We start from the raw sequence: 19,930 nt of genomic DNA, 5'->3' as shown, positions 1-19,930 counted from the left end.
TGATTTGCCGTTCTGGGAGCGTGGGCAGAGAAAAAGCGCCTGCTGCCGGCTTGATTTACATGTCAATCAGAAGAGGAAAGTCTGACCACTTTGGGGACTCGTTCCACTCGCAGCTTTCACAGTCCATCTTCGGCATCATCACTGCAGTCTGGGTCCCCACACCTCGCCTCCATCTCTCACCTTCCTCCTCGGCTACAGAGGAACTCTGGTGTGGCTTCCAGAGAGCTTAACGGAGAGGCCAGGGGCTGGATTGGTGTCCTGCCTCTCAATAGCAGCAATACAATGTAGAGTGTTCTGGCTTGTTACCTCCACACACAGAGGAATGGCTGACTCAAAAATGGGAAGCTCTGAGCCAGCGGGGGTAACAGGGTAGGAATGTTAACTGTGGCCTCGCACAAAAATAAAACATGACATCTATTGCTCGGTGAACAACGTAGTTTCGCGAGGAATTAATAAACAGATGAAAACTTTCTACTAAAAGACCTGCACTTCTAGAAAGTGAGTGATATGAAGGTGATTATCACCTTGAGCACTGCAATAAGTTATGATTAGTGCATACAGCAGTGAATAAATGTGCATTAAGATTTGTTTACAATTCCTTCCCTTCTTAGGTGTATCACAAACTTTAGCCAGAGATCAATGTCAACCAATTTGGAGGTTAAACTGAAAAATATGTTTTCTCCCAATTTATAACTGCATCAAAACGTGTATTAGTTGGACTTATTTAAGTTAAATAAAAATTAGATACAAACTATTGTCACATGTTTTGATACATTCTCCCATTTCCAAAATCACTACCAGACCACTTTTTTTCCCACTTTTATGAATAAGAAAAAAAATTCTAGTTCCTGGAAATCACTTCACTAAGTTTATAGTTTCACCCTGCTTATGACACACACCTTCACATTGTAGTAACCTGCCAAAGCACGAGGCAATCACATCAACTCCAGCCAGCTGCTACAGCAGGTGATAGTTATTTGCTTAATACAGCACTTTGCATTAATAATCATATCTATTTAGTTTTGGGGGGGAAAAAACAATCCATTGTTAGTAAAACTTCTAGTTTCAAAACAACTGACACAATTAACTTCTAGAAAAAAAAATATGAATTCAGTATTTTCTTTAGCTTTTAATAAAATCTAAGAGTGACTAACAGCTTTCACTTACTACACAAATAACTGTCTTTTCTTGGGTTGTAAAACTGACGTGACATAGAGGCCTATTCCCGTTACCCATTCTGCAAAATGAGAAAGTAAAAGTAAAAGTAATAATCAGTTTTACTGGCCAGGTCTGTGCACACAAAAATGAATCTGCTTTAAATGCCCTCAGCAGTACTCATATCTAATTTTAAGAAATATGATGGTTTTGGACATGTTGGCATCCATCTGGGAATTCAAAATTCAAGTATGGTTCTGTAATCTCTGGAGAAAACATGGAAACTGCTATGCTAAGTAAGCAATTGTGAAAATAAGATGCTGAAGACAGCTTTAAAAAAAAAGGTATTTCTGTAAACCTTTTACCTTTGTTTTCAAATAATAAAGCCCCATTTTACAGCCACAGCTCTTTATGGTCTTAAATTACAGCTCTTGCAGTTAAAATCTGTACCAGCCGAGCTTTATAAAAATCTGTAATCGGCCACTGAAGCCAAGTGTCTCTCATTGGTGGTTTGTGACCTTAAAGTTGCTCAGCAAATGCAATTCTTTAAAATTGAGATGATGTGTGAATCACACCAAGTAACAACATTTAAATCAGATTTCATGAAGTGTTTTCAAAGCCTTTTTTTCCACACAAACACTTGCAAGAGATGCAAAAAGATCTGAAAGCGGGGGGGGGGGGGGGGGGGGGGGGGGGGAGGCAAGACAAACGATAAACACCATCTCTATCACCCCTTTAATGCTCTGAGTCAATATGTGCAGAACTGCTGCTTTGCAATGAAACGCTGCACAAAATCAAAGGAAAAGCCTTACACGTCACCCGCAGAGGAGCTCTGCCTTTGCTGATATAAGCAAACACATGTGGGGAGGCAGAGGATGGAAAAGACAGGATGAAATGCAGGCATGCCCCCGTGGGTGGCTTTACCAATCCCTCGCAGAAAACAGCCCTGTCCTGACACTGTAAGGCAGTAAGAGAGCAGCAGCAGCAGCCACCCGGCTGCAGGTGATTCATGTGCCATCTTAGCGGGCTGTAGAACCACAATGCCACCTTCTTTTCAAAGCTTCCCCAATAAAAGAAAACACTGACTCGTAAATCAAACGGAGGGGAGGAGAGAGAAAGATGAGGGGGAGGGCCGGTCCCGTTGCGCTTCACTCTAGCCCATTTACACCTTTTATTATTCATCCTTAACAAATATTATTCAGCAAAGTCTCAGAGGACTTAAAGAGAGGAGTGTATTTTAATAATAAAGCCAGCTTCGGATTGAAGCACCTGTTCTACTCTATTCAGATCCACTTCACTGCATGACTACCGGAACAAAGGCAAAAGGAATGACAGCATTATGCAGCATTCTAAATGCAACATGTCTAAAAATAAACACATTTAATTAGAGAGGTTTTTCTGATGACAAAGTGCATGAACTTCTAAATGGCAACATTTTTCTTCCATCCTAAGAATACACTGAAGCCGGGTGAATCGAAGGTGAAATATGAATTAGTACCATTATTCAGTTTTCAGTGTTTTTCATGTAGTACACGTATATATTTTCACAACAGAATGGCACTACTGATGGAGGAACAATATTTTTTTGCTTAGTTATTTCATTTTATTTTAAGGTAGATTATTTAATGTAATATTCCATTCGTTTGTCAAATACAAAATTCAAGTTTTAGTTAAAGTTTGATGATTTTCGCTATTAAAATTGTAAGTAAATAAGTAAATAAAGATAATACGTACAAATAAATAGAAATGGAACCCTAAAAACGAGTGATCAAATCAATCTACTGTCACACCAGAGTGTACTGAACTGTAAACAAACCAAAGCGAAAGTTACGACTCTATATAGTCACGTGACAATGACAGCTCAGTCCCTTTTCACCTTCTCGCTTGCAGGTAGAACAGGTAGTAAGACCTTCTGTTTTCTTTTACTTGTCGCTGCCCTTGAGACTACGATTGGAGCTGTGAGGATCATCTCGCCCTCCAGAGGCTGAGCAAGCTCCTCTCTGATACAACTTTTGTTCTTCGATTGGTACATTGCTGGTTTTTCTTTTAATAGGCGGTAGTGAGTTTGCTACCCGAGTCGGGTTTCCTGATTGCTGGAGGTACTGTGTTTTTGCCGTAGGGATGAAATAGAAAATTTTTTTGTCTGAATCTTAAAATTTTCAAGTTGAAAGTACTCATTAGTATTTTGTTATTTTTATCCACTCAACAATATTTCTCTTGGAAACAGAGAGTTATGTAACTAAGTTTGATAAGTGGGTTTGTCCACATGTCCTCTTTTGAGTAAAAGTGGCTGCGTGTTTGTGGTTCTGTTTACAAGAAAACAAAAATGAAAGCAAAAAAACAAACATGCTCAGTGAAAGACAAATACTTTGTGTTGTTCCAAACATTTCCATTTAAGACAATCCTAATTTTTCTGTCTCTTGTTCGTAAAGCCTCGCTACAGTAAAAATCTCGTCACTAATTATGTTTTGTTAGGTTATGTTAGGTCACACTCAAAGCTGTCTTGCTTTGCATTCAGAATCCATAGAAAAGCCTTTCAAGGCTAAAAATGCCCACAGGCCACACTTTGGATATCCCTGCCTGAAGGAATATTTTATACACTCAGTTTCCAGAAGCGCCTTTTAAAGTCAATTAAAACCATTTAAAATATCCACCACATAAAAAAACAACGGCGTGAAACAGAATTCCAAAGTGTCCAATATTGCAAATGCAGAAGACTTTTCGGATGCAATATTTGGCAGACCATAATATGTCAGACACCAAAAACTCTGCCAGCTAATATTTGCTAGCTATGTAAACTGCCTTTTACTTTTTGTGATGCCCACATCAGAAATATAGATCTCAGTGACTTGGAGGCCAAAACTCAATAAATGTCCAGATTGTGTCCAAACATTACAATGTTATGGCAAGACTGAACAATAATGACACATTTTCCTAAAATCATGCAGAGTTAGTCTGAATTCTGCATTATTTGTACACAGCATTCCTAAAACAATGCATTATAGTTTAAAAACAGATATATTGCACTAAAAACATGTAAAATTTATGGGAAAAGGAAGGAAAGAATACTGCTACTATTACTATAATACTATTAAGATACTAATAATGCTGGAAGCAAACAATCTGGACTCCTGCAATAATAATTTCTGCATACTTTAATAATGTTTTTATAAAACCATAATTAATTTAGACACAATTATGACACAAAACGTTGCTATCTTTACATCCATAGCATATAGTTACCGCCTGTTTGGACCCTCTCTGGCATTGCAGACAAGCAGAAACGTCCTCTGCCAGACAGGCCACCTTGCTTTTGATGAGACGCCCCAAACCGAGTAGAGCAGACCCCAGATTCACGTCATCCTCCTCGGGTTCAGAGCCGGACGGCCAGAACCAGCACATGGCAAACAGGGAGCACAAGGTATGGGCCGGTGACTGCTCCTGCATGAAGACCTCAAAAAATGTGGTGAGGTACAGGGACGGCTGAAGGTCTTCATCGTTCATGGTCAGGCCTGCAGTCGGCACAGCTCCCTCTGAAGTAGCCATTTCTTGGGATCATAACGGGCCGTGGTCCATGTGGGATCCTACAGTAAGTTTTTAGTGCCGTCTTGTTTACAGATGGGTAGACTGACAAGAGGAGGCTCGCATTAACTGGACTGCCAGCACTAAGCCCTGATTATTAGCCCGCTCATGACCAGATGGCGACTGATGGGCTTAATCATAATACAAACGCACATCTTCAAATGATTCCCTCCTCCTGGATGTGGAAACACACACCCTAAAGGAAAATCTCTCGAGTTTAAAACGACGCATCAAGAAGGCACTCATGCTTATGTCTGCAAGCATAACTTTTGAAGTTAAAGTTTACACATTTTATTTAAAAAGCTGCTATAACACTTCATACTCCTCTCGTCCACCAAGAGGAGTAGAAAAGGAACACCATCAGAAGGGCAGGGGAAATGATATTGCAACAAGGCATCAACCAGAAATGTTGCAACCATCTGAGTGTGTGTATGCCTGTTTTATACAAAGCCTAATAACATCAGTGTGTAAATTAGATGAATCAAGCTGGATCTCCACTCTGGTAGGCAGACAGAGCACGACTCCACCTATGGTTCTCTTTATAAGTCCATTTAAATGCTCTTACGGAAATGTCTAGTCTGGACGAATGCAAAGAAGCTTAATATGTCTGTTCGCTGTATAACCTTTAGCTTAAATCAAGATGGGAATGTCTAATTTCACAATAGCAGGCTGGAGGAACAAGAACAGGACAGGACAGTGGTAACAATATTATGCAAATTATTAGTAAAATGACATCAAAAAAGCTCGTAAAGTAAAGTGAGCAAGAAGGAAATGTGTTTTTGTTGCACATTCAGAGACTTCTGTGCACCAACCAACATTTTAACACCGAGTTGAAGTAAAGCCTTACTAGTAAGCTCAAAGTACTGTAAATAGAAATGAATTTCTTGTATTCAGAACAGTCCCAGAAACGGATCTGTCTAATGAGGTTGTGCCGCCTGACGTCTTTAATCATGCAGCACAGAGCAACAAGTTCAAGTCTTGTACAATTCTGTGAACTTTGCTCTGGCTTTACTGAAGATGCCTTCACAATGTGATGATAATAATAAAGCATGACTTGGGTCTATCATAACACTCAAGGTCAGTCTACAAAGAGCGTAAAGAAACAAAAAAGCATAAAGAAACATGATATGTATCACAATGAGTAGGCAGTCTTAGCTAGGCAGGTTTTAAATCTGAATTTAAATAGGAAGAGTATCAATGTTGCGGATTTCTGGTAGGAGATAATTCCAGAGTTAGGGAGCAGGGCAGGAGAGAGTTCTGCTCCTCGTGGTACCGAAGCGAGCAGAGCGACCAGTGAGGTGGATGGAAGAGGAGAATCTGAGGAAGGGAGAGGAGGTGGCAACATGGAGGAGGTCAGATAAACTAAGAAGAGAGAGGGGGGAGGTGTTGGATGACCTTGAATGTTAACATAAGAATTTAGAATTTCACTTTGAACTTGACCGGGAGCCAATGAAGCTCCAGTATAATTGGGGTGTCATAATAAAATGAAGATGTCCCAAGCAGCCGAGTTCTGGACCATTTGGAGCTCATGAAGGGATTTTTGAGGGAGATCACAAAAAAAAAAAAAGAATTGTAATAATCAATGTTAACGAGGAGAACACAGACTTTGGAGCTGTCAACAGAGATAACACTGATTCAGTTCCAACAAGACGGAGTTCAGTTTTATCACTCAGTTTTATCACAATTTCAAAAAGATAAATTTGACCATTTGAGAATAGTTCTGGTGACAAAAATACACAGATAGTCATGGTGTGGAAACTAACATGCCATAATGTTTATTAATTTAATTCTAACTAAAGTATTGATTTTTTTGAAAGTCCAGTTGACAAACTATAAGCTGGATGTCTGTTAAGCAGCCGAGTGCAGGCTAGATGCCTATGTAAAGAGCGCACTAATGAACCATATAGAAATTATCTATCTTTTTAAATTATTTTACATAATCCTATATTATTTTGGTAGCAGTAGAAATGGACTGTAAAGTATTTCTGTTTTAGGTTTTTTTGTGAAACTTTCTTAATAAAGCATATATTTACTCAAGTTTATCACACCAACCCAACACAATGTTCAGCTACTTCTAGATTTAGAGGGAATGGAAACAAATAGGGGGAAAAAACCATCTGTTTTAATGTTGCCTGTAAGCATCTTTCCGCCCTCTATCCATAACAAACCAGTTTAGCTTGAGGTGTCTTGTGGGAGTTATCCAGGACCACTTTGGCTGACATCAACAATCGATTGGTTCAGCTCATAATGGAACCACATCGCTGTATTAAACTGTTTGCTATGGTGCTCTCAATCCAAATGTTTCATTATGCAACACCAACACATGGATTACAGTGATGGTAAACGACACCTACAACGAGAACAGACACGTGAAGATCTCTCTTGTGTTAGAGCAAACTGCATTGCAGCCGACCAATTAATCAAAGGTGGTCGCTCTCTAATGAGGCCACTGATTACAAGATGCAACAAGAGACTTGAAATTCTTCCTTCTCCTCTATCTTTCTCCCTTGACTTTTATATCGTGCAGGCAGGCACAAACCCATTTGCTGATGTGGGGACGATTTTCTACCCGGTGACTCAATTTTTCTCTCTCTCTGCCGTGGAGAATGAGCAGACGGCTGCACTGTGATTAAATCCAGCTCTGCATAAAAGCAAAAATGTGATTTACTAGCAGCAATATCTTGCCCTGTGTTTTATCTCCATTTATTTTTAAATTCCCATCACAGTGCCTGACATAGCTGATCAAAAAAGTGGCATTTGTCTCCTTTTGTGCCTCAGTGACGCAAGTGGCACACATCGCAGGGAATCCTTCCTGCACACACACCTATATTCTATTCATTCCCCAGTAAAAACACAACCGGCAGGGAGCTGAGCAGCAGAAGTGGTGCAGTGCAGATCCCAGCACAGTAGGACTGACTCATGTCGCTGGGCAAACAAAAAGAATAGAGAAGAAGAGGCTTGTTCTCTCCAGGCTTCTTCGTGGCTGACCTCAGGTCAAACGCTGGGTGGCGTTTTTTTTTTTTTTTTTCTGCACAGGCAATTAGGCAAGCAGCAATTAGGGAAGCTTTCCAAATATTTGGCACAAAATCTCTGTCTAAAAGTCCCTGCAGTAAATAGGCATCCGTTCCCGTTTAGCACAAATTACACAATGAGGAAATTAGCCAAACACGCACTCACAACTGCAACAACAATCACAGTACTCGGCTTTGTCTGGTAGGATGTAAAATGTGAGCAGAGAGAAGGTGAATATGTATGAACGTACACGCTCATAAGCTTTCAGGCACTGAGCCATGTCTACATCATTAACACCTGGCTTTTTTTCCAGTGACCACACACACTCATTAGTGCTCTCAATAAACACTGCTGCACAGATTTTAGCACATTACATTTCTACATTGCAGAGGGAAAAAAAGAACAACTCCCCGGGGGGCAAGCTCACGCTTTAATGACTTCAATTAAAAGCAGTTTATGAAAAAAACATGATCAAACAAAAATAGGCATCAGAATTCACCAAATGTTATGAAATAATTACTTTAAAAAAGACAGAACTCCTATAAAATGATTTGGTCACGTTATCTGCAGTGCACTGGGCCAAAGCCAAGACTCTTTAAGACAAATTAAAGAACAACTGGTGAGAAAAACCAGTCTGTTTCGATTAATTACCACACAAAATAAAGTCACTTTCAGCCCTCGCAGGCCTTCCTCTCACATGTGTTCATCTTCATGTGTGTACGTGCGCCTGAGGCAGTGGGAGAGCAAAACAGCCTCCTCTCCTGTCTGTGTGACAGTAATAAGCTGTGTTTATACTGGTGGCTACGACGGAGGATCCTAATTATGGTAATGCTACGGATTGGTGCCAGTCTGCTTTGTGATGGCCCCACAGCTGCCACACAAGTGGGTGCAGGCTCAAAGCGACGTGTACGGTTCTTTTACCTTCTTCCCATCCACAAACAGACATTCACTCACACACACACACGGTCTAGGAAAGATGGAGAAGGTACAGCATACCCACTCAAGCCCATCTTACCTTGCTGTGTTGTACGAGCCTGTGGGCACAGTGGGAGTGATCATTCTCCAGGCCTACGCGTAAAGATTCTCCATTGTCTGCTGCAGCAAACACATCTGGAGAAAAAGAGCAACAGAACGGTTGTCACACAGCTGTTTCATTTAAACTACTGTGGTTTTTCTGCTGCAGCTCATCCTACCAAACCACAAAAACAACGCTGGTTTGTTCCATTTTTAAACCAACATTGTTGCCTGAAACTTCAAAAGTTCTCATACCACAAATGAGGCACGCATTCACAGAGATGTGCCAAGCAGGACATACATGGGAGTTTCTGAATAGAGACAAGTACCTCTAGTTAATCAGGAGAAGAAGGGTGAAGCACCAGTCCCAGCTGGAGTCCACTTCTAATAAATCTTCTCTAAACTCTTGAATGGTAGTTCAAGAGTTTAGAACTACCATTCAAGAGTAGTTTCGCAATCTTCTGAAGGATGCAGTTATGCCTGTGCCTTTTCTTTCTGCTACACTTCATCCTTCCACTGAGCTTTCCATTAAAGCTTAGTGGAAGCTAAACATGCCAGGATCCATTGCTCTCTGAATGGCTTGCGACTTTAGCAATGATCTTTTATTTGATTGCCCTCCTGTGTAGAGTGTCAATACCTGCCTGCTGAACAATTTCCACGATTGTGTCAACAATAACATCACATTCCTGTACGAAGATTAACATTTTTGTCTACATGTAATAAAATAATCAGAAAAATCTAATTTTAATTTTCATTAGCTGTTAGCCATAATCATCAAAATTAGAGAAGTAAACCCTTCAAATCTGTGTGTAACGAATGCATATGAGTTTCAGTTTTTATTTGAATAAGTTTATTAGAATCCACCAACAAATCTCTTTTGAATCCTACTTAAAGATAAAAAGATAAAGCTTCTTCTAGATAACATGTTTATTTGCATGTTACTGCTGATCGCAGGATGATGGTGTCAGAAAAGAGGAAAGTGAGTGCTTTGAGATCCAACATCTCAAGGGCAAACTCTCTAGCAGTTGGCAGATAAAACACATAAACTGTGATTGTAGCCTGGGAGACGGGCCAAAGTAACAGCAGGAAACAAAAGGAGAAAAAAAACTTTTTTTTAAGCCTGCAATCACTGTCAACAAATCTTTTACTGCTGGAGCAGATTTTCTAAAGATATAATCAACTTCCATTTCGCTCATCCTTTATTTTGTACATCAGGATCTCTAAAAATAAAACAGAATGCTTTCTTCCAGCAAAAACAAAGGCTTTTTGTAATTCCTGTCATACAACCGTTAATTCCTCTGCTGGCAGCATTTACCTCCTCCTCTCCTCATCAGCCATGCCTTGGAGCAGACGCCCTCTAGGGCCGAAGAACAAAAACTGCAGGCGCTTTGATCACTTAAAACTGCCATAATGAGGCCTTCAAGTCATTAATCCCTTTGTGTTCAATTATGTCTATGCTGGAGGAAACGCTAATGAATAGCTATAATTAAGATGACAATTAACACTTTCAGTGAAACTGAAGCTTTTTGTTTATGTGCAGCACAAAATCTTCTGTAGATTGTAAATGAGGGACAGCAGCAACATTTTAAGAATTGGAAGGAAAAAAATGCATCAAGAGGGTCAAAGTTCATATCATAAACATCCTGAGGTTAAGTTTCCAAGTTAATGGCAACTAGAACAACATTTTTTTGTTTGTTTCAGTGAAAAGCTTTGCCTGCCCGGTATCAGCTGTGCCTGTGTGGCGTGATGAATGACCTTACCGTTCGCCTCTGTCACCTCGCATCCACCGGGAGATTATCCGGTCTGACAGGACACCATACACTCATGGAGATTATGAGCCTCCTGCAGTCAAAGACCTCTTCCAGCCTTTTCTCTACCTCCGATTCAAGTAAAACTGTTAAGCTTCATCTAAACTTCTTTTTGCATTTCTCTTTTAGCTTTTCCTCTGTGAAAAAGACTGACTCTGAGGAAGTGGAGATCTTAACTAAAACAGAAGTGAGCTGGTAATTTTGTGGCTCAAGTGTCAAAACTACCAACAGTCTCAGGCATTACAGTAAACGTTGGGCAGCAGAGCAGAACTTTTCTATTTGCATAAACTTACATGCACATAAACAAAACCTGCAAACATGCAGGAAGAGAAAGGAACCTTGAGGTTTCCACTGCTGCATAATCTATTCTGGAGAATGACAAAGGATTTTTCGATAAAGGAAAGTGTTAAACTGACGACAGGGATATACATTAGAAGTATATCCGATCACAAAAACAGACTAAGCTGCAAAATTAGTCCCATCTTCAGTGAAACTTATTGTCCCAGTGTTTAATGTAAGGAGACACAGCTCGAATGTGAAAAAATTAATGCACCTGAAGAGGACTTGGCTCGGTGATGCTTGCTGCGGACCTCCTGGCTGCGTTTGCCCAAAGGAGCAGGGCAGTCAGACGTTCGAGCTGATGGCGTGGGGCCATCCCGCCGAAGCCTCAGGTGCAGGGTCCGTTCAGAAAACAGAGTCTGGATCAAGGCCAGGTCCAGAACAGACACACACTGGCCATTCAGCACCAGGATCTCGTCGCCTGGACGGAGACCTGCATGCAAACGCAGGTGTGTTTCAGGAAAAAGCGGCCTAGGGAGCACCTGCGACATGATTTAAACTCGAGGGAAAGTGAGAAGCTGCCACCTCCACTGAAAGCCAGCCCATCGGAAAGAACTTCGCTCACAAAAATCCTGCTGTTCCTCTGACTGTCAAAGTGTCCTGTTATGGCAAAGCCTGAGGATTGAAAAAAATAAAATAAAAAGTTCAAAGAGAAGATGAATTAAATAAAACTTATGAGGCATGAGTAAACGTCATTTTAATTAAGCATTAATTTGTCCACAAGCTGGCTCACCATAGTCGGCGGTGCTGCTCGGCCTTCTCATGTGCAGCGCAAACACATTAGCAGAGACCACCTCCAGCTGATCCCAGACCTAAGGCGAGATAGAAAATAAAATCAATACACAATAAAAAAGCCAGAATAATAAAAAGTTATTTGTGTTTTTCAGACAGTGCATGCACGTCCTTCTCACCACTTCGTGGAGGAGCTCGGCAGGAGCCAGATATCGAACTTCCACATTCTGCCCTGCTTGTCTGTGTAGCCGGATGCAGTGCAAACCTGGGTCCAGCTGCTTCACCTGTTTACACAAGAGGCCCTTTAATGTTCAGCAGTCTGCATGAACACAACAATGTAGCATATTTCATGGGCCAGTACTTAGCTGGGCAGCTGCTGTGCAGCAGAGGTGTAAATTATTTACTAACTTTTCACGTGGCAGAGAGACACAAAGATGCATTGCCCAAGCAATTGCTCGTATGTTGGGCGTGCATGTGTCAATGTTTGTGCAGTCATTCACAGGGAGCAGTACAAAGTCAGAAACTAAACAACTCCTACACAGTGCAACTTCAAATACTGCTGCAGAAGCTTCAGAAGTTGTGACTCAACTCTAACAACAAAGTTTAAATGTCTGTTTACTTAAAGGCCAAACACAATTTTTACAACTTGGCTGAGCTGTGTTACGGCTTGTTGGTCATGATAACTATATTTGTTGCCCTGAATAAAATACAAAATATGGAATAAGCATGAATGAAAAAAAGCTAACTAAAACAAAAGTAGTGATAACACGGTGATAATAGGGTCCCCAGCACATGCTCAGCTTGTAGACCTAACAAACTGGCATCTTATGGAGGGACCTAAAAGCTCTGACTCGAGCAGAGAGTACCTGGAATATACCACAGCAGTAAATGACTTTGAGAAAAAATACAAGAAGTCTGTCAGCATTCTGATGTTGCTGTCATTGTGACCGTCATTGTTAAGCTGTTGTGCGCAGGAATGCATCAGCATTTCCTCCTACATGTGCGTCACTTACTTTGTAACATTGGCAGTGATTGTGCAATTCTCGCTATTCTCCACAAAATCATATTTTACTATTGAGGTTTTAACTACACTACAGTAACATAGCTGTCAAAGCTTTACACGGAGTGATCTGTCAGGTCACTCAAACACTGTCAGTCCATTTTGAAATGAACAGCTTATTAAGTCACATTTTGAGCAATATGCTGTGGTTGGAAAGGAGGTTAAAATACTGATAAAGAAAATAGTTGAACTGAAAGACCATTTCCTTAATTTACCTCAGATACAGAAAAATATTTTTTACTTAAGCAAAGCAAGAGCGCTATGCTGATTTAACCAACCTGCAAAACATCAGCAGGCATTTTGCACTGACAGGACATAAAAAGGATTGCAACGTAAAACACGGCCCTTCTGTTTTCGCTGATAAACTTTCACAAACAGGTGGTCTGGCAGTTCACTCCCCACTTGTGCCATCTGTGGTAGCTGACCCACATTTAGCAAATTTATTTTAGAAAAACTGTCACAACTTTTTTCCTGTCTTCCAATAAGCGATCACACAGCATTCAATAAATTCCCCCAACACTGAGGATATAGATGATGCGTCATCATCCATATATTGCACACACTTTTTTTTTTTGCAAACCCATGGCTCAGAAAGTGCTTTTGATAAGACTTGACTGCTTTAAAAACAATTTAGCAACCACATATGATTTATTTATGCTTCATACTTTCAATATTTAAAGCTTGCATGACTTCAAAATATTATATTTGCCTATTAAATTTGCATGAATTCCTACACTACACAATGAAATCCAAATGACCTCACTGCTTCTATTCACTTTTTTCCCCTCAGCTGTCAGAAATATTGTCCTCTCACTCTGGCGACATGTCATTTCTTTGAAAACCAACCTTGCAGGCTGCACAAAGAAGGTCGGCTGCTGTCTGGTGTTTTCTGATGGAAAGCTGGACCGTCAGGCCATCCGGCATGTGCACGCATGTCAGCATGTCTGAGGAAGCGTCGACGTTGTCCCAAATGCCCCCGTCGGGTGGCGACATGGAGTAAATGCTGGTCAACATGTTGAGCTTCTGTGGAAAAAAAGGGGGGAAAATTAAGGTAAGTCCCAAAAGGGATCAGCAGAGTGAAGAGGATAAGCAGCATTAGAAAGAGAGGAAGTATAAAGGGATAAACACGAGATACAAAAGGTAATCGAGGAGGGAGTGACTGTGAGTCAAAGCACACAAATCAATACAGCTCCATTAGTCTGAATGCTTGGCTCCAGATCAAGCAGTAGAGCAAAGATGTCCAACAATTAGGTTTTCAGAAATTCATTTAACATCCATAGATGGCAGTTGCTGCACATTATAGTCATGATTATAGCTCTGTACACAAGATGATTGACAAGGGCCAAACTGCCTGGTGCTGACATCAGATAGAGGCTCGATGTGTTATAAAGTAATCATACCCATTTATTGTAGGCAGAAAGTATGGGTATAATTGAACAGTAGAAGGAAAAAAACATTTTCCCTAAATATTTTTAATAAATAGCTGGAAAACTAACATATTCACCATGAAAAATGGCAGTGATGTGAAATACACTGTAGTGCTGGAAGAAAATCCATTGGAGACTGCAAAAGAACGGAGACTGTAATAGAGGTTTACCTTTCAGCCAGACAACAACCCCAAATATAAAGCTGGAGCTACAAAATGTTAGAAACAACATACCATCTGATGGAACTTGGGATATTTTGCAAAGCAAAATAGGTCAAATTTCAATCAATGAAATGCAACAGAGGTTGAGACGCAGCCCTGCAGCTGTAACCTCAGCAAAATGTTTATTTTCAGGAGTGATTCAGGGGAACTGAATACAATGGCATGCCACACTCTTCAGATTTTATCTGTATAAACAAAATGTTGCAAGATTCCACAAATGTTTTTTCCTTTTCCCCTTACAATATTTTGTGTTGGTCCATCAATAAAAATAAAAAAAAAACTCCCTATAAAATACATTCAAGTTTGTGGTTTAAACACGAAAAATGTGAAACTGTTCAAGAGTGTATAAAGACTTTTGCAAGGCTTGTAATGTACATCGACAATGTGCTTGGAAATGATTCCAAGATCTTGGAGGTAATTACAAGCTGCAGTATTTGTGGCATTAGGAGCAAGGTCTGAGTTGGGTATTAAGGTGGGGGGTTAGCCCCTCTCTAGGCCTCTCAGGCAGCCATTTGGGGCTTTTGGTTGAGACTTTGTGTCTCTGGAGGGAAAAAAAAACACCACTGCTGCGTCGTGGAGTCGGGGGCCGGCACCACAATCGCAGCTTAAAGCCACAATTATTACAGCCATAGATCATGAGGAAAGGCTCCGCAGCAAATATACCGACAATATCAAGTTAAACCCAAACATGGCAGTGAGGGGGGATAATTGCAACGCATTATGGGACCAATAAATGGAGAGTGATGTGTGTGTGACTGAGTTGTTTTTTTTTTTTTATCCAATGTGTATGAGGTCTGTCAATTTCATACGCTGCTTGCTTGGTCTGATGAATCAGCTCAAGAGGAAAAAGACCTTTTTCCCCCTGCTAGACAAACCGCCTAAAGGGACAAGCAAACATCTCTGATTCAGAGCATTGCATGGCTTCACAAACACACACACATGCTCTTTCAAGAAACATCAACATACAAACATTTGTCTCCTTTTCTGGCTAAATGACAACTTAGAAGTTTGTGCATGAATGAAATCCCCCCCTACCTGTCGTAAAGACGGAACATGTCAAGATTCACTAGTGATTTCTCTGAAATGTGATGCGAGGTGAAATGTAGTGACAAAGGATGAGCAAGCTCTGCGTCACTGCAGCATGGTTCCCAACCCGACCTCGCACGTGTTCCCAGAAACATATGTGCACCCAGAAATTCAAAATGTGGTTTCCAACGGCAGCTTGACCAACAACTGACTAACACTGTATGCTCATTCATGGTTAGAGAGCGGGCCGACAGTTGCCTGTTTCCATGAATGGCGGCCAAATATTAGCAGGAGGCCCCACCTTGACGGTGGACTTCAACAGGTGCTCTGTTGTTGTGTGTGTGGATGCAGTGTTTCAATTCAAGTGTGGAAATTATTTCCCAGTAAGCCATTTCCCCCTACGAGTCGCAGAGCAACGGGCGGTGCACAAAAACAGCCATCTTGTTACCCTGAGCAGCACAAATATTACAGCGCTGAGTACAAGTGGACCTCAAAAAAGCAACTTTCATCTTTTACAGTTCTTAAAAGTTTACTCTTCATTTCCCAAAAGCTCCACCCAAACTTCCTTAATCCACCTTATTTCTTGGACTAAGTGATTTCAGTGGCCACCCAGAAAACGCTTTGGATGTTTCTGACAATATCTTTGCCAGAATTTAGGATTTAAAGCTGCATGTGTGCATTTGGAGTTAGTGGAGTGTGCTGAGAGGCAACGACAGCCAAAGAGGGTCAGTATGTTATGGATGGGAGGTGATGGGACACTGGACAAGAGCCAGCTGCTTTTAATTCAGTCTGGGAACAAGCCACTGAGAAAGAGAGACAGAAAATGGATGAAACTGCATTTGTAAAACAATAGATATACGAACGCTCACTTAAAGTATTCATATCCTTCAAAACTTTTTGCCTTTTGTTTCTTTAGAAACCTCATGCTACAATGTATTGTTTTGGTATTTCTTGTGAAAAACACATTTTTGATCTTATCAGTAAATAGGTGATAACATGAGTCAAATTTAAATATGTCTATTATCTGCAGACCTATTGGGACCTAACAAATGTTCACTAACAAACAGCATAATGTAGATAAAATGAACACACCACAGGTCAGGAACAACGTTCAGATTAAGGTCATAAAACAAAATTCAAAGCTCTGAATATCTCCTGGAACACTTATCAACCTAGTACAACATGGTAGTGAGAGCATCATGCTGTGGGAATGCTTTTCTTTAACAAGGATTACAGTTGATGTGGAGGTGAATGGCACTAAATACAGAGCAACCCCAGAAGAAAACCTGCTGGAGTCTATAAATGACTACAGGGCAAGAAGTTCCCTAATACTAACCCTTGCTACAATGAAATGGTTTCAAACATTTGCTAGAGTGGCCTACTCAAAGTATATTGCTAATTTTAATTGAAAATCTGCAAAAAAAGAAAACGTGAAAATTTGATGCTTTTTATCGAATCAGGCTGAGCAAGAGCATTTAAAAAAAAAATCTAATTAGGAAAAACAACAAATTGGGCTTGAAACCTTTATTTGTAAAACGTCACAATTATTCACTGTACAGTTCATCATATAAGGTCTGAATAAACTTTATATTCATCATTATAAAATGACAAAACACGAAAAAGATCAAGGCATTATTATTTTAGAAAGGCACTGGATGTAAATACCTTTTAAGTATAAAATAACTTTCTTAAGTGGTGCTAGCTGTCAAACCTGTCATTTTTCATGCAGTCACAGCATATCAATTCACTGCACAGCAGACAGCACGAGTGGGTGGAGGGTGGATGACACGAGCAAAACTATCTCAGTCAGAATAAGTTTTAACCTCTCAATAAGGGCAGCAGAGCTGACAGACCCATCACATGGAGCTGCTCGCTTCTTTCCTTCAAGCTACAGCTAGACAGCATCTGCACATCCTCAGCCTGCTGGAATATCTTGTCGGTTCTCTGAGAAACCATTTAAGTAACAATGGAGCTTGGACACTTGCTCACACCAACACAAGTTGGCCTTACTGAAAAAAAGGTTTAATGGAAGATGATGACTTTTTAGGGGAATTTAAGTACCGAGTAGTACATCACACAAAGTCATTCACAAATGACTTGCTCTAATGTGTTAAATCTTTTTTTTTTTTCACACTGTGAGGAAACACAGCTATAAACATATCAAAAATTGAGATTTAACCATGATTTAAAATTTTTATTGTAAGATTTAGATTTTCCATATATGGAGAGAAGTTACAATGCTTAACTAAAAGAGGAAGCCAGACCATTAAAGTCAACATTACAGCTCAGAGTTAAAGAAAGCCTTTATTGTTTTCCTAAACCACTTCCTGATCAGTCTCTTTCTAGACCCTAAATGAGGCCAGTTTTAACACTTGCCACATTGACTGCAGACTCCTACTATGAGTCATAACCTCCAGTGAGTTAACCCATGATCTCCATGACACCAATCCTACCATGCCTGAAAGTATCTATTGTGCACGTCTGTAAGAGTTATTTCCTCATGACAGATACTCTATGGCTTTCTGAGATCATCAGAAGCATAGAAATTAAATTTAAAGCATGTTTGCAAACTGATATTCACTCTGCACACAACGTAAATTTTGCAAAACATATATCTTTGATCCAAAAGGGCCATAAAGTATGTTTTCGAAACTCTGCAAAACCACTTCACAGTATATGCCATCAACCTATTACTGTACTTAAAGTACGATGACTTGATGGAACACAGACATCTCAGTTGTTGCTCCAATGATGAACCATGTACAGTATTAAAGCTGCTAAGGCCTGTACATTGTCTAAGGCACAGGTGTCAAACTCCAGTCCTGGAGGGCCTCTGCCCTGCAACTTTTAGATGTGCCTCTGCTGCACCACAACTGAATAGAATAATTAGGTCATTAGCAAGGCTCTGGAGAAGTGATCTACACGAGAAGGAGGTAATTAAGCCATTTCATTCCAGTGTTTTGTACCTGTGGCACATCTAAAAACTGCAGGACAGTGGCCCTGAAGGACTGGAGTTTGACACCCCTGGTTTAAAGATATCCTCCAAACCAAGACAATCTGAAGTACTGAGAAATATTGGTTTCACCAATTTGTGCATTTCTATTGTTAGAGTACACATGCGATGTCATGCTTTGTGAGCACAATAAAGGTCCTGGGTTTGAATCCTGATCCCAGGTCAAGATTCAAACCCAAGACAGGCAAGGCAACAGGTCAACAGCACCACTGTGCAGCCCACGTCATTTAGAAATGACCCAATTATGAAATCCCAAGATAATCTTTAATGGTTGATGTTCCCGTCTCCCCAGATTGACACATTTGTCAAACACTCAATGCTCTAAACTCAGTGCACAACAGAGTATAAGAGGGTGCTAGTTTGGCTATGTTGAATTTCTTCTGTTAGATCTGCTGTGTTTATCTGGCAGACACCTACAGATAAACATGAAAGGAGTCTTTGCTTTGAACCTCAATAAGTAACATACTCAGACAGACCCACGCATGCTTTCTAATCCCCTCAATCATGCAAACACCTTGTGTGTAAAAATATCTTCACACAGCCCACAATCAAAACCAGGAAAGAGAGCAGTGGTTGCACTAAGGCTATATGATGCTATAATCAACAAAGCCACACGTTTTGGACAGAAATGTTTTGTTTTGTGTGTGTGTGTGTGTGTGTGTGTGTGTGGACAGAATTAATACATTTTCTGACTCACCTCTGTACTTCTGAGGGGCAGGATGCATGTCTGACCTCCAGCATCGCACTCAAAGACCTGAAAAATCAAAAGAAGGGATGGTCAGAAAGCACAGACAGAAGGGCACCATGCTGACTGACTGACTCATAAAGCCTTGGCATCAGTAACACAATAATAAACACACAGCACTGGTAGTTAGGTAGTTAATTAAAAACTATTCATGGCGAGAACAGCACTTTGATACTGCTTCCAAACTAGATTTTTGTAGTCTTTGAAGGGGGCATGGTGGAAATGTGATGTGTGTGTGAAGACAGGGGTTGGCTGCTGAGCAATTGCAGAGAGATGAAAGAGGAAAATTGTCCAATAGCAGATGAGAGGAGAGGACAAGCATCCTCACTATTTCTCCCCTTCGGGACTGCTTCTTGATTGACTCCAGCTTCTCTAACCAATTACCTTTTACCAATTCATGGTGTTGTTCAAACTGTGGGGTTTATAGTGGAAGCAGACAACTCATATTTGATCTTTCACTTAGAAGAATAGTTCTAGACAAAATGTTAAAACATTCCTTCAAACGTTTAGTCAAAATAAGCTCCTCTGTCCCCTTGGATATAATATGTGCAGTATATGACCTTGTTGTTATGCTCAAAAAAAGTTTTATTTCGACGCCTGTTACAATCCATAACTTAAGTGTTGATTAAACAGAGTTGAATATGAATAAATACTGTAACATATGGAAATATTTTCATGATTTTTTTATGCGATAGAAATGGCTCAATAAGAAATATTGCTTGCTTTATGCAAGATTTGTTTGTGAATCTTGTAGCAAACGAGATTTGCTACTTGCATCTTTAGTGATAAAGATGCA

At 40.3% G+C, this 19,930-nt stretch overlaps 1 protein-coding gene across 2 annotated transcripts in view; it reads right to left on the bottom strand.

Annotated features, from left to right (window-relative positions):
* tiam2a (TIAM Rac1 associated GEF 2a) overlaps window positions 1–19,930 on the bottom strand; it is an 84,313-nt gene that overhangs the window by 16,461 nt on the left and 47,922 nt on the right. For both annotated transcript variants that reach the window (XM_028000148.1, XM_028000149.1), the window contains exons 9-15: window positions 19,087–19,143; window positions 13,549–13,725; window positions 11,822–11,926; window positions 11,644–11,722; window positions 11,436–11,525; window positions 11,125–11,343; window positions 8,765–8,859 (exon numbers count right to left, since the gene is read on the bottom strand). In XM_028000148.1, coding sequence (XP_027855949.1) covers window positions 8,765–8,859; window positions 11,125–11,343; window positions 11,436–11,525; window positions 11,644–11,722; window positions 11,822–11,926; window positions 13,549–13,725; window positions 19,087–19,143 — 822 coding nt within the window. The remainder of the gene's footprint in view (window positions 1–8,764; window positions 8,860–11,124; window positions 11,344–11,435; window positions 11,526–11,643; window positions 11,723–11,821; window positions 11,927–13,548; window positions 13,726–19,086; window positions 19,144–19,930) is intronic.

This window comes from Xiphophorus couchianus, chromosome 19, assembly GCF_001444195.1.
Source record: "Xiphophorus couchianus chromosome 19, X_couchianus-1.0, whole genome shotgun sequence".
In the NCBI taxonomy this organism is placed as follows: domain Eukaryota; kingdom Metazoa; phylum Chordata; class Actinopteri; order Cyprinodontiformes; family Poeciliidae; genus Xiphophorus; species Xiphophorus couchianus.
Note: the sequence above shows the minus strand (reverse complement) of the source record. Positions and strands in the feature narration are given on the sequence as shown.